Source organism: Strigops habroptila, chromosome 13 (assembly GCF_004027225.2).
Source record: "Strigops habroptila isolate Jane chromosome 13, bStrHab1.2.pri, whole genome shotgun sequence".
NCBI classification, from domain to species: domain Eukaryota; kingdom Metazoa; phylum Chordata; class Aves; order Psittaciformes; family Psittacidae; genus Strigops; species Strigops habroptila.
In genome coordinates, this window is record NC_044289.2 from 5,760,535 (window position 1) to 5,773,705 (window position 13,171).

The 13,171-nt window shown below is 45.1% G+C and overlaps 2 protein-coding genes across 4 annotated transcripts; one reads left to right on the forward strand and one right to left on the reverse strand.

Moving 5' to 3' along the window:
• The first annotated feature begins 2,955 nt into the window (after positions 1–2,955).
• Positions 2,956–4,135, forward strand: ATP5F1E (ATP synthase F1 subunit epsilon). 2 transcript variants are annotated; one of them, XM_030502778.1, is made up of 3 exons: positions 2,956–3,131; positions 3,265–3,391; positions 3,987–4,135. In XM_030502778.1, exons 1-2 carry the CDS (start codon positions 3,100–3,102, stop codon positions 3,386–3,388), a joined length of 156 nt encoding a protein of 51 aa, XP_030358638.1. In that variant the 5' UTR covers positions 2,956–3,099; the 3' UTR covers positions 3,389–3,391; positions 3,987–4,135. The 2 variants fall into 2 exon arrangements, with proteins under 2 accessions (XP_030358638.1, XP_030358639.1); XM_030502779.1 differs by having other exon boundaries at positions 3,020–3,131; positions 3,265–3,398; positions 3,985–4,135.
• A 1,362-nt stretch (positions 4,136–5,497) lies between these two features.
• TUBB1 (tubulin beta 1 class VI) lies at positions 5,498–11,693 on the reverse strand. Of its 2 annotated transcripts, none has more exons than XM_030502773.1 (4): positions 11,551–11,693; positions 7,636–7,744; positions 7,339–7,449; positions 5,498–7,243 (listed from the first exon to the last, which is right to left on the reverse strand). In XM_030502773.1, exons 3-4 carry the CDS (start codon positions 7,397–7,399, stop codon positions 6,171–6,173), a joined length of 1,134 nt encoding a protein of 377 aa, XP_030358633.1. In that variant the 5' UTR covers positions 7,400–7,449; positions 7,636–7,744; positions 11,551–11,693; the 3' UTR covers positions 5,498–6,170. The 2 variants fall into 2 exon arrangements, with proteins under 2 accessions (XP_030358633.1, XP_030358632.1); XM_030502772.1 differs by lacking the exon at positions 11,551–11,693 and adding an exon at positions 9,333–10,027.
• Positions 11,694–13,171: the final 1,478 nt, after the last annotated feature.

Consider the following 13,171-nt stretch of genomic DNA (forward strand, 5'->3'; position numbering starts at 1 on the left):
TCAGTCTCCTTAGAGCTCTCTAGTCTCACCTCTTCAGATTCCTGGGAACACTCCAGTTTCACCTCTTCGATTTCACCGGACCTATCAAGTCTCACTTCATCAGGCTCTCTGGATCTCTCTGGTGACAGTTCTTTAGCCTCCTTAGACCTCTCAAGTCTCACCTCTTCACCCTCCCTCGACTTCTCCAGTCCTGCTTCTTCACCCTCTCTAGACCTTTCCAGTGCCACTTCTTCATCCTCCCCAGATATTTCCAGTCACAACTCCTCAGCTTCCTTGGACTCCTGTACAATCCCTCCACCCTCACTAGGTGTCTCAGAGCACACCTCTTCAAGCTCTTCAGACTCACTAGATCTCACCAATTTTAACTATTTCATGTTTCAAGGCTCCTCTGAATTATCTTCATCAACCTCTGAGGATGTTTCTAATCTCATTCCTACATCCTTTCTGGATGTCTCCAATCTCACCTTTCAGGATGCTTCTTCCCTCACTTCGTCGGTTTCTTTGGACATTTCTAATCTCACATCTTTAGTTCCCCCAGACCTATCCACTCTCACGTTTCTGGATGTTGCTAATTGCACCGCTTCAGCTTCTCTTGATCTCTGCATCTAACCCTCTTGACATGTCCCTTCTCACTGCAACCTCCCTGTGTCTTTCTGAACTTCCCTCCATTACGCGCTCTTTCCTAAATTCTGTCTCTCAAAGTTCTTACCTGGGGAAAGTTTAGGGCTTTACAAATATATCCTAGCATCTAAACAGAACTGGGCATGAAAACAGGTCAAACAACTCTATAATGGTGCCTTGTTCACAGCTGCATAAACATCAAAATGTATTCTGGAATTTTTGTACAGCACAATTTCTGTCACTAATTTCACTTCCATTCTGCCTCAGCATGGTACCTCTCCCAGAGGTTTAATGTTTTTAATTCATGCTGAATTTTCATCTGTCGAGACCAAGAAATAGTGAATAGAGCTACATGTGCAAACAATTGTATCCAAGTTGTATGTCTCCCATTACAGATTTAAATCTGAGTGCATTGCAGAGAATTGCAGGCAGAGGCATTTCACATGGAGGTACTGAGAAAGATGTGGTGGGAAAAGAAAATGGGGGGAAAAGAGCAGGTGAGACAAGGAGTAGGGAGAGGAACCAGAGAACGGGCAGGAACAGAGGGATGCATAGCTGGAAGAAAGGTGTCCAACTCTGCTAGCATAACTTTTTTCTGTCAAGGTATATTTGTGGCCTGGGCTGCCCATGAGGCTTAAAATAATCTTACTGATAACCTCAGAGCAGCCTTCCAGTATCTGAAGAGGGCCTACAAGGATGCTGGGGAGGGACTCTTCATTAGGGACTGTAGTGGTAGGACAAGGGGTAATGGCTTCAAACTTAAACAGGGGAAGTTTAGACTGGATATAAGGAAGTTCTTTACTGTGAGGGTGGTGAGGCACTGGAATGGGTTGCCCAAGGACATTGTGAATGCTGCATCCCTGGCAGTGTTCAAGGCCAGGTTGGACAGAGCCTTGGGTGACATGGTTTAGTGTGAGGTGTCCCTGCCCATGGCAGGGAGGTTGGAACGAGATGATCTTAAGGTCCTTTCCAACCCTAACTATTCTGTGATTCTATGATTCTATTCTACCTATCAAAACATCAGACATAAACATTAAAACAGCATGTGTCTCTAACATGCCCTTTAGCAATAAATGTAAGTAGTGCAGTTACTTGTGTTGTATCAAATGTGGAGCACTGTGATGAGTGGTGTTCCTTAGGAGTTGGTATTGGGACTGGTGCTCTGCCACCCAGAGGGACCTTGACAAGCTTGTGAGGTGGGAACCTCATGAAGTTCAACAAGGTTGAGTGCAAGGTCCTGCACCAGGGTCAGGGCAATCCCAAGCACAAATCCAGGCTGGGTGAAGAATGGATCGAGAGCAGCCCTGAGGAGAAGGACTTGGGGTGTAGGTTGATGAGAAGCCCAGCATGACCCATCAGTGTGCACTTGAGCCCAGAACCCCCCCGTGTGCTGGGCTGCACCCCCAGAGCATGAGCAGCGGGTCAGGGAGGGGATCCTGCCCCTCTGCTGCGTGAAGTGGAGACCCCCCCTGCAGTCCTGATCCGGCTCTGGGGCAACAGCACAAGAAGGACGTGGAGCTGCTGGAGCGAGCCCAGAGGAGGCCCCGGAGCTGCTGCGAGGGCTGGAGCATTTCAGGTGTATGCACAAATGACCTTAAATCCCAAGAAATCCCCTACAAAGGCATCATGTCTGACAGGACACACCTCTGAACACAGCACGGCTTAGCCACACACCGATCAGAACACCAAACTGAGGAAAGTCTGTTTATAACTTGTCTGCACATGCTTGCAAAACATTTTCTTCTTTAATCTTATCTAGAAAAAGCTAAGCCCTTCTGGCATAGAGGGGTAATCACTTTTCTAGCTGCAAAATTACTCACGTTTAACCACCTGCTTGGATTCTTAGCTTACAACTGTAATTCCAATTACTTAGGAATGAATTAATATGTAAGTAACATATAACTAGCCATTAGCCTCATAGAGGAGCCAGGCTTTAATTGCCGCTCTCCACTTAATTAACGTGCACTGTGTTTCTGGCGGATTACCTGCTCTGAACCACGCAGACCTCACACACCCGCACGCCTATGGACGGCCGCGGCAGGTCCCAGCTGGCCACGTCTGGAAGCGAAGCTGAGACCTTCCCCAACGGGGAAGAGCCCAGACCCTTCCTCACCAGCTCCGCACCCCGCCGGTGCGGTGCAGCGCGGCGCTGACCACGCACCCGTGCGGCCGGAGCACCGCCCGGCGGGGGGGCGGGCCGGGCCGGGGCGCTTCAGGACGGAGGGCGGGGAGTCCTGTGCCTTGTTCAGCCTTCTGATTGGCCGCTGCCGAGGAGGGGGCTTCTGATTGGAGAAGCGACTGAGTAGATGAGTAGTGCAGAAGCAATCTGACCATTGGTCAGATTCCCTGAGGTGCCTCGGATTCCGATTGGGGGAAGGATCATTCCTAGTTGTTGATTGGCTAGAGAGCGGCGCGGCGGCCTCTCCCTTTCCGGCGGACGCTGACCTTGCCCGGGAGCGCTGCCGCGGAGCCGCAGCCATGGTGGCGTACTGGCGGCAGGCCGGGCTCAGGTATCCGCCCCGCGGCCGCCGGGCTCCTTCCTGGCGGGGAGGGCTGGAGGGGCCGCGGCGGGGCGCTGGAGGTGGTGCGGGGGCTTCGGGGCGGGTTTGGTTCTCACCGTCGTTTTCTTTTACCTTTCTTTAGCTACATCCGGTTTTCCCAGATCTGCGCCCAGGTGGTCAGGGCGGCGATGAAGCCCCAGTACAAGGCGGAGGCAGAGAGGGCGGCAATGGCCACGGTGAAAACCGTGAAGCCCAAGAAGGAGTAAGATGTAAGGCGGTTGAGCTGGGTGCTGCAGCGCAGCTCCTGCGCAGCGGTGCGGGTGTGCCAGCGTGGGCTGCGGTAGCGGCGTGGGTCGTCTCATGCTGTACGTGGAAGATCAGCTCTGATCTTCCTGCATGGGCTGGCTGGCTTAGCGCTAACGTGTGCGGGTGTCTGCAGCCGGATTATGTGTGGGAGAGGAAACTATTTCGTCTCGTTAGCTCAGTAAAGCGAGATGTTCTGTTTACCAGCCCCTGCTGTGAACGGTTTTGGTTTGGTCAAAGTCATTAGAGAATTGACACAACTGCTGGGTTTCTGTAGTGACACTCAGAGGTTTCCTGTCGCTTCACTAAGCCAACAGCAGCCTCTGAACTGCTGCTTCCCCTAACCAGCAGACTTATTTGTATAAGGGTTATCTGCTACATGTGAAAGATAGATGCTTTGTGACACTGCATACATCATGAGCAGCTGAAATCTCTTTTAAGTAGAACAGCTTCCATTATTCTTGGTCTGAGATTAAACGTTACTACCTTTTGTAAATTTGTAAATTTTGTAAATATTACATCTTCTTGAATGTAATAACTTGTATTTTAAATCTCTCGTAGGAACTGATCTGTGGTGAATACTCCAGCACCAAACGGCAAAGCTGTGGGCAAGCTCATGATTCTGCACTATGATGTCATTACATTAACTGTAAAACTTGCCTCTGTATACACATCAGCATGCTAATAAATGTAATGTCTGTTAAAAAAAATGCATGTGTGGGAAGTGGTGTTGCTCTTGAAACAAAGTGCTCCATTTTGCAGAGACATTCATCTTTCACTTGTGTTAAAATAGAAGGATGTTCTTATCACAGTCTGCTATTCACTAGCAACATATGTTTAAGGCACATCTCTTGTTGGGTTTCAGGGTAATATTTCAAGTACATAAATAAGAGATTTAATCCTTGTTTAAAACTTTTCTGCCTACTTCAATGATTAATCATAACTTCAGAAAACCTGTTCTTTGCTAAAACCTATGTCAACAGGGAATATAGGCATATAATTTCAATAATTAAAAACACCTCTGTTGGTTCCCTGCTGGAAGTGGTATGTTGTTGGCTTTAAAATTCTCTGTCATCATCTTCCACTTGTGTGGTGTTTATCTTCCACTTGTGCTTAGAACAAAACAAACTTGGTGAAAATCAGTTTGCAGCCAAGAGTTATGGCTAAATCCTCAGCATGAGAAGGATGTGGAGCTGTTAGAGTGAGTCCAGAGGAGGTCATGGAGATGCTTCAAGGGCTGGAGCAGCTCTGCTCTGGAGCCAGGCTGAGAGAGCTGGGCTGGGGCAGCCTGGAGAAGAGAAGGCTCCTGAAGGGGAGACCTTAGAGCAGCTCCAGTGCCTAAAGGGGCTCCAGGAAACCTGGAGAGGGGCTTTGGACAAGGGCCTGTAGGGACAGGACAAGGGGGAATGGCTTTAACCTGCCAGAGGGGAGACTGAGATGAGCTCTGAGGAAGCAATTCTTCCCTGTAAGGGTGGTGAGGCCCTTGCACCTGTGACACTGCCCAGAGAAGCTGTGGCTGCCCCATCCCTGGCAGTGTTCAAGGCCAGGTTGGACACAGGGGCTTGGAGCAACCCGCTCTAGTGGAAGGTGTCCCTGCCCGTGGGACTGCTGTTGTGCCAAACATGAGGAATTACTTTTTTCACAGTATAATAAACTCTCTCTTCTAAGGGTATATAAAAACAAAAAGCTCAATTTCCTCCTGTTACAAGAATAAACTGATTTTTGTCTCTCAAATATTTCAAGTATTAATGTATTTTATGGAATTATATATAATTTTTATTTTAAAGAATATTATAAATACATGGTAAAGTAGATGGCTGTGAATGGCAAGAATCTTTTTTCCCTGAAGTCAAGATATGCTTTTGATTCAGTGATTGCTGTTAAACTTACTTAGACTTAACTAACTGAAAACCATTCTTTCCACTTTGTTGTACTGAACGATAGGGAGAAAATTTACAGTAGATTAGCACATGAGAAAAAAAAAACAAACTAAAGACACTTACATGGTGTCCATAACACTGTATGCTAATAAGTCAATCTATAATTTGAAATAGAAACAAACCACACAACGATAATGAATACAAGCTCTGCAATAATATAAGCCAGCAATGTGATAGAACTATTAAAGTACTTTTAAAAAAGTAAGAATGTGCATATTCACTCTTTTGCCCTGTGTTGTTTCCTCTCTTGTCCTCCTGCAACTTAAGGAACTGCACTTGCCTGCAGAGCTACATCAGTCTGTGGAGTGTGTAATAAGAGAGACAAAGCTGCCTTTGCAGGCCTTAGAGGTGTGTGCGTGGTCCTGAAAGAGTGACAAGGTTACAAACAAAACAGGGACTGTTTACCTGAGAATAAATACGTTTGATGAGTTGGTAGCATATTTTGCTGTTGCTTAGGATCCTGGTATATATTTATACACAGGCACAGAGGCTGTATATTACATTCAGTATGAGGCAATAATCTTCAAAAGGTGAATACATTTACAAGAAAGGCTGTCATGAGACAACTTGTCTTCACAGTGGGCCTTTTTTGAGAGCGAGTCAGTGTCAACAGTTGTTTAGAAGAGTAAAGCACAGCTGCCCTTAGTTTCAAAAGCACTGTATTGTAATATTGGATATATTTTGGCCAGATGCAGAGAATTCTTCAGAAAGGTGTTATTTTCGGTCTGCAGGGGATAGTTACTGCTTTTTCTTTATTGAGTGTTAACAGGCTTATTTGGAGAATGTTTTGATATTGCCATTGTTTTTACTGTGCTTCCTTTTCAGGGCTGGCTTCTGCTTCTACCTCTACATATTCCTCAACATCTGCAGTGGCATCCTGGTACTGTTGGTACTCAGACACAAGGTCATTGGTATTACCTTCTGCTTCTGAAAACTCCATCTCATCCATGCCTTCACCTGTGTACCAATGGAGAAATGCTTTTCTTCTGAACATGGCCGAGAACTGTCCCGAAACCCTGATGAAGAGCTCCTGAATGGCTGTGTTATTGCCAATAAAGGTAGCTGCCATCTTCAGGCCTCGTGGTGGTATGTCACACACAGCCACTTTGACATTATTAGGGATCCACTCCACAAAGTAGGAACTATTCTTGGTCTGGATAGCCAACAACTGCTCATCCACTTCTCTGGTAGACATTCGGCCTCTGAAAATGCATGCCACTGTCAGGTAACGTCCACGACGAGGGTCGCAGGCTGCCATCATGTTGCGTGCATCAAACATTTGTTGAGTAAGCTCTGGCACCGAGAGGGCTCGGTACTGTTGGCTACCTCGAGCTGTCAGTGGAGCAAAGCCTGGCATAAAGAAATGCAGGCGAGGAAAGGGCACCATGTTAACAGCCAGCTTCCTCAGATCTGCATTCAGCTGACCAGGAAAACGGAGTGAAGTTGTGACACCGCTCATCGTTAGGGACACTAAGTGGTTGAGGTCACCGTAGGTGGGATTGGTGAGCTTTAAAGTTCTAAAACATATATCATATAGAGCTTCATTGTCAATGCAAAAGGTTTCATCTGTATTCTCTATTAGTTGGTGGATGGACAGGATGGCATTATATGGCTCTACGACTGTGTCGGATACTTTGGGTGAAGGAACAACACTGAAAGTGTTCATAATCCTGTCAGGATATTCTTCTCTGATTTTGTTGATGAGGAGTGTGCCCATACCTGAGCCTGTGCCACCACCAAGCGAATGGATGAGCTGGAATCCCTGAAGGCAGTCACAGCTCTCACACTCATTCCTGACCACATCCATGACGTTTTCAATCAGTTCAGCACCTTCTGTGTAGTGGCCCTTAGCCCAGTTGTTCCCAGCACCTGAATTACCTGTAAACAGAAAGAACAGCCACAAAGTTGGGAGTTAAAAGGCCATTTGGGGACAGCTGACTCCAGTTAGTTTGCTGACAGCAGGCTGTACGTACCATGAATAAAATTGTCAGGTCGAAAGAGTGGGCCTATTTTGCTAGACCGTACACTGTCCATCGTACCAGGTTCCAGGTCCACCAAGATAGAGCGGGGCACATATTTATGGGCTAGGACAAAAGAAAATGAACGTGAACAATTACTGTTAGAAGCCAAAGAGGCAAGCTTATAACCTGCTTTGAAAAATCCAACCCCCATACAGTGATTTGGGGATATATCTTTTAATTACTTATTTTAACCTCCATGTGGGCTCTGCAGATTGCTCTGCCAACACCCTAACAGTGCTGAGCACTTACAGTAAGCCTCATTGAAGTAGACGTTAATTCGCTCAAGCTGCAGTGATGCACCCCCATAGTAGTTTCCAGCGATGTCAATCCCATGTTCATCACTTATCACCTCCCAGAACTGAAAAAGGAAACAGGTTCAACACATTTACAAAGATTTACTCTTTCTTCAGCATAATGTGTTCAGCACCAAATCTACTGGGCTCATGCCTGACTGCACACAAAGCGAGAACTTTGCCTGAAATGGGGGATGTTTTGCCATTTACTTATTAGATCCTCCTCTTCCCCCTCCCCAAAGGCAACAGTTTAGTATGCTACTTAGCTATTACCCATGTATTAATAGGTGGAGGCCCTCAATTTTGTCCCTTTATAGAAAAATTGATATTAGTTTAAATAACACAGGTACTAGTTCGTATAAGTGTAACAAAAAAGCTGGGACGGTGGATTGGGGAGGTGCACAAGTGTCATGGCAAAGCTGGCTCGGCCAAATTTGTATGCTAGCAATGCTTTCCACAAACAGATGTTGGTCCTAAGTGTCCTATCTTGACATTCACATGGATGTCTTGTACTTGGGCTCTTATCTAGGCAGCAGCTGCAGCAGTGTTAATGTGACACACCCACCCACTATAATGACCAGGCTGTTTTAATGTTAAAGGTCTCCTGGGTTAGCATCCAGTCTTGTTTTGAGTGTACAAATACACTACTGCCAGCACATGCATGGTGTAGTGGTGTGTGCATGTGTGCTTTTCTTACAGGTGTTATTAGGCACAAGTGATTTCCAGGTCAAAGCCAACAGAAAAAATACAAACCTTTCAACTACCATGCTGGCTGCATTTGAACTGTCTGGGTCTAACATGATGTTCCCTGGCCATCCACAGCTTCATGTTCCAATAAAAGGAATTAAGGTGAGATTTGTGGGAGAAAAAAATGGAGGAAGAACACAACGGAACAATCCTTCAGCTAACATGTATCTTCAAAGACCTCCTGGCCCCAAATTAACACAGATACCCTTTGTTTTTTGACAACTTCCTACTTGTCAATTAAAAAAGAGATATCACGCAGCCAAAAGCAGTGAGGTTTGGTTGGGTTTTTTCTCCGAGCACACAAAGTCAGCAATGAGTGACTTCTAAGTAACAAGCATGCCAGCGTTTGAACTACACAAAAGTACTCCAAATGACATGAGATCCTCTCACAGGTGGCCAGTTAGGCAGGAATCCTTCACTGCACTTTCTGCCGCTCTCAGGAAAACTTAATTGGTCACTGTTAGCACAGGTCATTCTGCTGGTTAATACATCAGTGATCACAGTGTGGCAGAGTTACTGCTGTATGGCTGAACTAAAGCGCTGTCATCACAACTTTGCAGGCCTGAAATTACTTGTTCCCTCACTTGTCCCAGTATTTTGCAGGCTAGATTAGTGCCCCTGGGAATACGAGTCTCAGCAGGAATGCTCTGGAGCACTTATAATCACCGTGACAGTTACTGCAGATGTTTCATTCTTTGACAGTCTTAACATTAACCTTTGCATGAGGAGCAAGTCCATCTTAGGACTTTCATACCAAAATATTCATATTCACTGCTAATATGCCATGCATCTTACCACTGAGTTAGCAAATTGTTCCCCCTGAAAGTCTCCATCCATTAACAACATTTGACCTGCTACCACTGGGAGCCCTTACCGCTAATGACCAATATTGAAAAGAGACCTTACCTTAGATCCAATTTGGTTCCCACACTGGCCGATCTGAAGATGCACAATTTCACGCATTTTGTGTAGCTTAGACCCGTTGGTGGCTACAACCCAACAGGTTTTGTGGTTGCAGTCCCCAGCACAAGCCCTCTCTGCTGCTGTATCAGCTACACGCAGCGCAGTCCGCCCCAAGGGGCCTTTTTATACTAGTGGGACTGTCACGCAGCCAGTGAGGGGAGTAGCCAGCGCTTCAGGCTGCTACCAGGAGGCAAAGTGCCTATTTACTGCCTGTGTACAGGGTACAAGAGCACAAGTACACCACTGAGTGGCTTGGAAAATTGTCACATGCACCCACCCCTTACAGTTAATTCTAGTTCTCTGGGCAGCAAACAGTGTGGTTCATTAATATCTGTGTACGCTGTATTTGTGTTTAATTATTTTATATGTAATATATATACAAATACATATGCATATAGAGAGATTGTAGCCAAAAATGAGTGACCTTAATTTGTTAAGTACATGTGCTTCTGCCACATAATTGAAGTTTTAACATCGTATGAGTCATACAGGACAAGATCCATAACAAAACCAGTAACAACTTCTGAGCAGTAGACCCCTATAATCACCACATTCAGCACATTGCCAGGCAAGCTTACACTTCACTAATAAGCATCATTCCCAGTGCCTAACTGCATAAAGGATGGGGGCAGGATCAGTAAAAAAAAAAAACCCCATTGTATAACATAACACTGTACTCTCAAAGATATACATTCCTTAAACATTTAATAAGAACCCATCAACTTCAGACAATCTAAAATCTGAATCGACTTCTCACTAACTTGCACAGATGGTCTCTCTCTCCCCCCTCTTTTTCTCTCTTCCTTTCCTGCCATTAAGGAATACAGCATTTCTTATATTTCTTATTTTCTTATATCTGAGATGTAGTATTTCAGAACTTGCCAGGAAAATGCTAGAGGTGAAAACACAGTTTCACTGAAGTGAACTATTATGTTCACTGCATTAAAGGAAATTATGTGAGGCTGAGCAAAACACGACAGTCATGTTGCCTGCTGATAAACAGGACTAATATCACTGAGCAACAGAAACCCAGAATGGACTGTCCTCTGGAAGCTTGTAGTAGTTTTATTACACATTAGACAGCTGTCAGTGCTTTCCTTTTAAGGACAGGAAAAGGAACTATAATTAGGAAAACACCTTAAGTTATTTTGCATTAAAAGATGACAGTGGAAGGACTTGACTCACTGAGAGTAACTACCACTGTATGGGTTGTTAGAGATAAGGAACCTCTGAGCTTCCATATCGTTCCAAAAGAAAAATCAGCTTATTCCAGACTTCCCCACCACAGCTGACTTCCACTTCCTTCACCAGCCAACAGAGGAACAGGCAACTGCTCCTAAGACAAAGTTTAGCGTGTTGCACAGAAGTAGCTAGCAAACATTCTGCCATCCTCTGCCAATAGCTTGGGAGCCATCTTCAGCAGGGAGCAAGAAAAGCAAGACCTTAAATTCAGATAAAATTAGTTTGTTTCCTTAAAACACAATAGTGTTACCATTTTTCAAAAAATAAGAATTCTCTAAACAGTTTAATTTACTCAGGAAAACAACCAATGATGTTCCATTGCCACACTGTAGGTATTTTCTACAATGGCAACAGGTATCTTCTGCGGTTTCATAAGACAAAATTCTGGAAAGGTTATTTGGACGTTTATTTTCAAAGCAAATTTCATCTCACTCATGCACATTCACATTTGTTTTCTTCACCTATGCTTAGCTAAAAGTAATAGTGCAATTCTGAGTTGTGCATTCAATCGCTGCATTCTGACACAATGTGTCAGAGAGCTACTGACACTAAATAAATATTACATAAAATACGCAATGCATCAATTTACAGTAGCCACAACTTATGAAGGAGACGAAGATGCTAATTCACAAAACAATTTCAGCAATAACTATTCTCACTGAGAGCACGTCGCAAGCAAAACAAACAAAAAAGGGGAAGTAAAAGAAATGTGCAATCACGTAACACTGGTTTTTCTCTTGCTAAAAATAGCTCCCTGGAATCATGTGCCTCCTCTGCAGCACTTCCTTATAGAGTCTTAAAAATGATGGCACATGACAAAGCACCTGAGGGGCTCTGTGAAGCAGAAGTAGGTTTGTGCCTCTTCCCTCTCCTCCCCAGGTGTGTTTCTGTGGACCCCCAGTCTCTCTTTACACCAAACCTGGAACACGAGATGCCTGTTTCTCAGAAAATTTGGTTTCGGGCCTGTCCTCAGCTCTGAGAAACCTCAAGCCTCTTAACTGCCCAGCGCGGTCCCCAGGCAGGGCCATGGGACATGTGCTGGTGCAGATTAGCTGTGTGAGCGTCACCAGAGAGAGGGGACGCTGCGGCAGGGTTGGCTTCGGGGCACTTTTGGCATTGGGGTGATTAGGAGCAGCCGGGCACTGGGCACAGCTATTACCAGCCTGGCCTGCAGGGTCTGTTATCAGCTGCCCACTGCTTCCATTGCCTTCAGAGAGAGCCCTAGATACTAAAGCTCTGACTATTGGCGTAAGTCAAGACCACAAAAAGCCAGTTGGGGTTTGGTTTTTTTTTTTGTTATTGGTGTTTTTTTGTTTCTCTTGTTCTTGTTTGTTTTTTTTTTCTTAATGCCATCACAGTCCCCACTAGCAACAAATACACACATGCAGGAAGGATTCTGGGATGCTTTATTTTTAATATGGCTTGCTTGGGAGAATCTGGCTTTTCACAGCAGTGGAGAAGACTGTTGAGAAGAAAGCCTATTCAGTTTGAGATTAGCCTGGCTCCAGCCCACCAGATAATTTGAGAGAGATCTATAGATGGCTACCAGATGAGCTGATGTTAGTCTCAGCTAATCTGGGCTAGCTGTATCATCCTTAAGGATGCTACCAAAAAAGGTTGCATTCAACAGGGAATACAGACTACCTGCTTCACCTTTTCATTTCAGTTAGAAAGAAGAACTGTTTAAAAAGAAGACTGCCTTCTGGTGGCAGGTGGTCCAAAGTAAGGCAGGACTGCCCACTGTAAGTTATCATCAGTGTAATGACCCCATATATTTAAACACATCGGTTTTGGTACAGTTGGAGCAGACAACAAAAGGAGTTCATTACCTTCCTCATGCTGTAGACCTATGACCCAGCAAAAACCTGGGGCTTGTGGCATGTGAATTCATCTGCTGGGTAATAAATACCTTTACTTGGGCCCTATTGCGCCAGCCGCAGTTACTGGTGAGTTTGGATCATTTGATGAATTGCCAGAAAGGTCAACTGCACAGCAGCAGGCTCAGCTCTTGCTCTGCTGTTCCTTTTGTTGTGTTGGTTCTCAGTTTCTCTATTCATAATGGGGAACTAATAAGCCTCATGTCTTTTACAAAAAGTGCTGAAAAGGAAGAAAAGCTATGAGGGAAGAAGTGGCTCTGGTTTACTAAACCTGTTCTACCAAACGTGAAAGCTCTAGCCCATAGATGGGAAAGAAACTGGTAGTCCACTCACACTAATTAAACCTTCTGCAGGAAAATTAAAGTATTTTTACTAATGACCAAATCTTGAGGTAGATAACAAGGAATCTTCAAATGTCCTGAAGCTTAAATAATAGTAAAAAAAATGGACACAATTCCTTTGTAAACTGCACCATAAAAGGGCTTGAGAAATTCAAACTTAGGACTAGCAAAAAACCCCTATCCAAACAAGAAAGCTGGGTGCAGCTTTACACAGTGCTGATGTGTGAGGCCAAAGGTAAAGACACCCATAAACCAGCCTCACTGGGTCTGCAGCTGTCCCCAGATACACGGCTCCTTGTCAGATACCCAGATACCCGTGTGC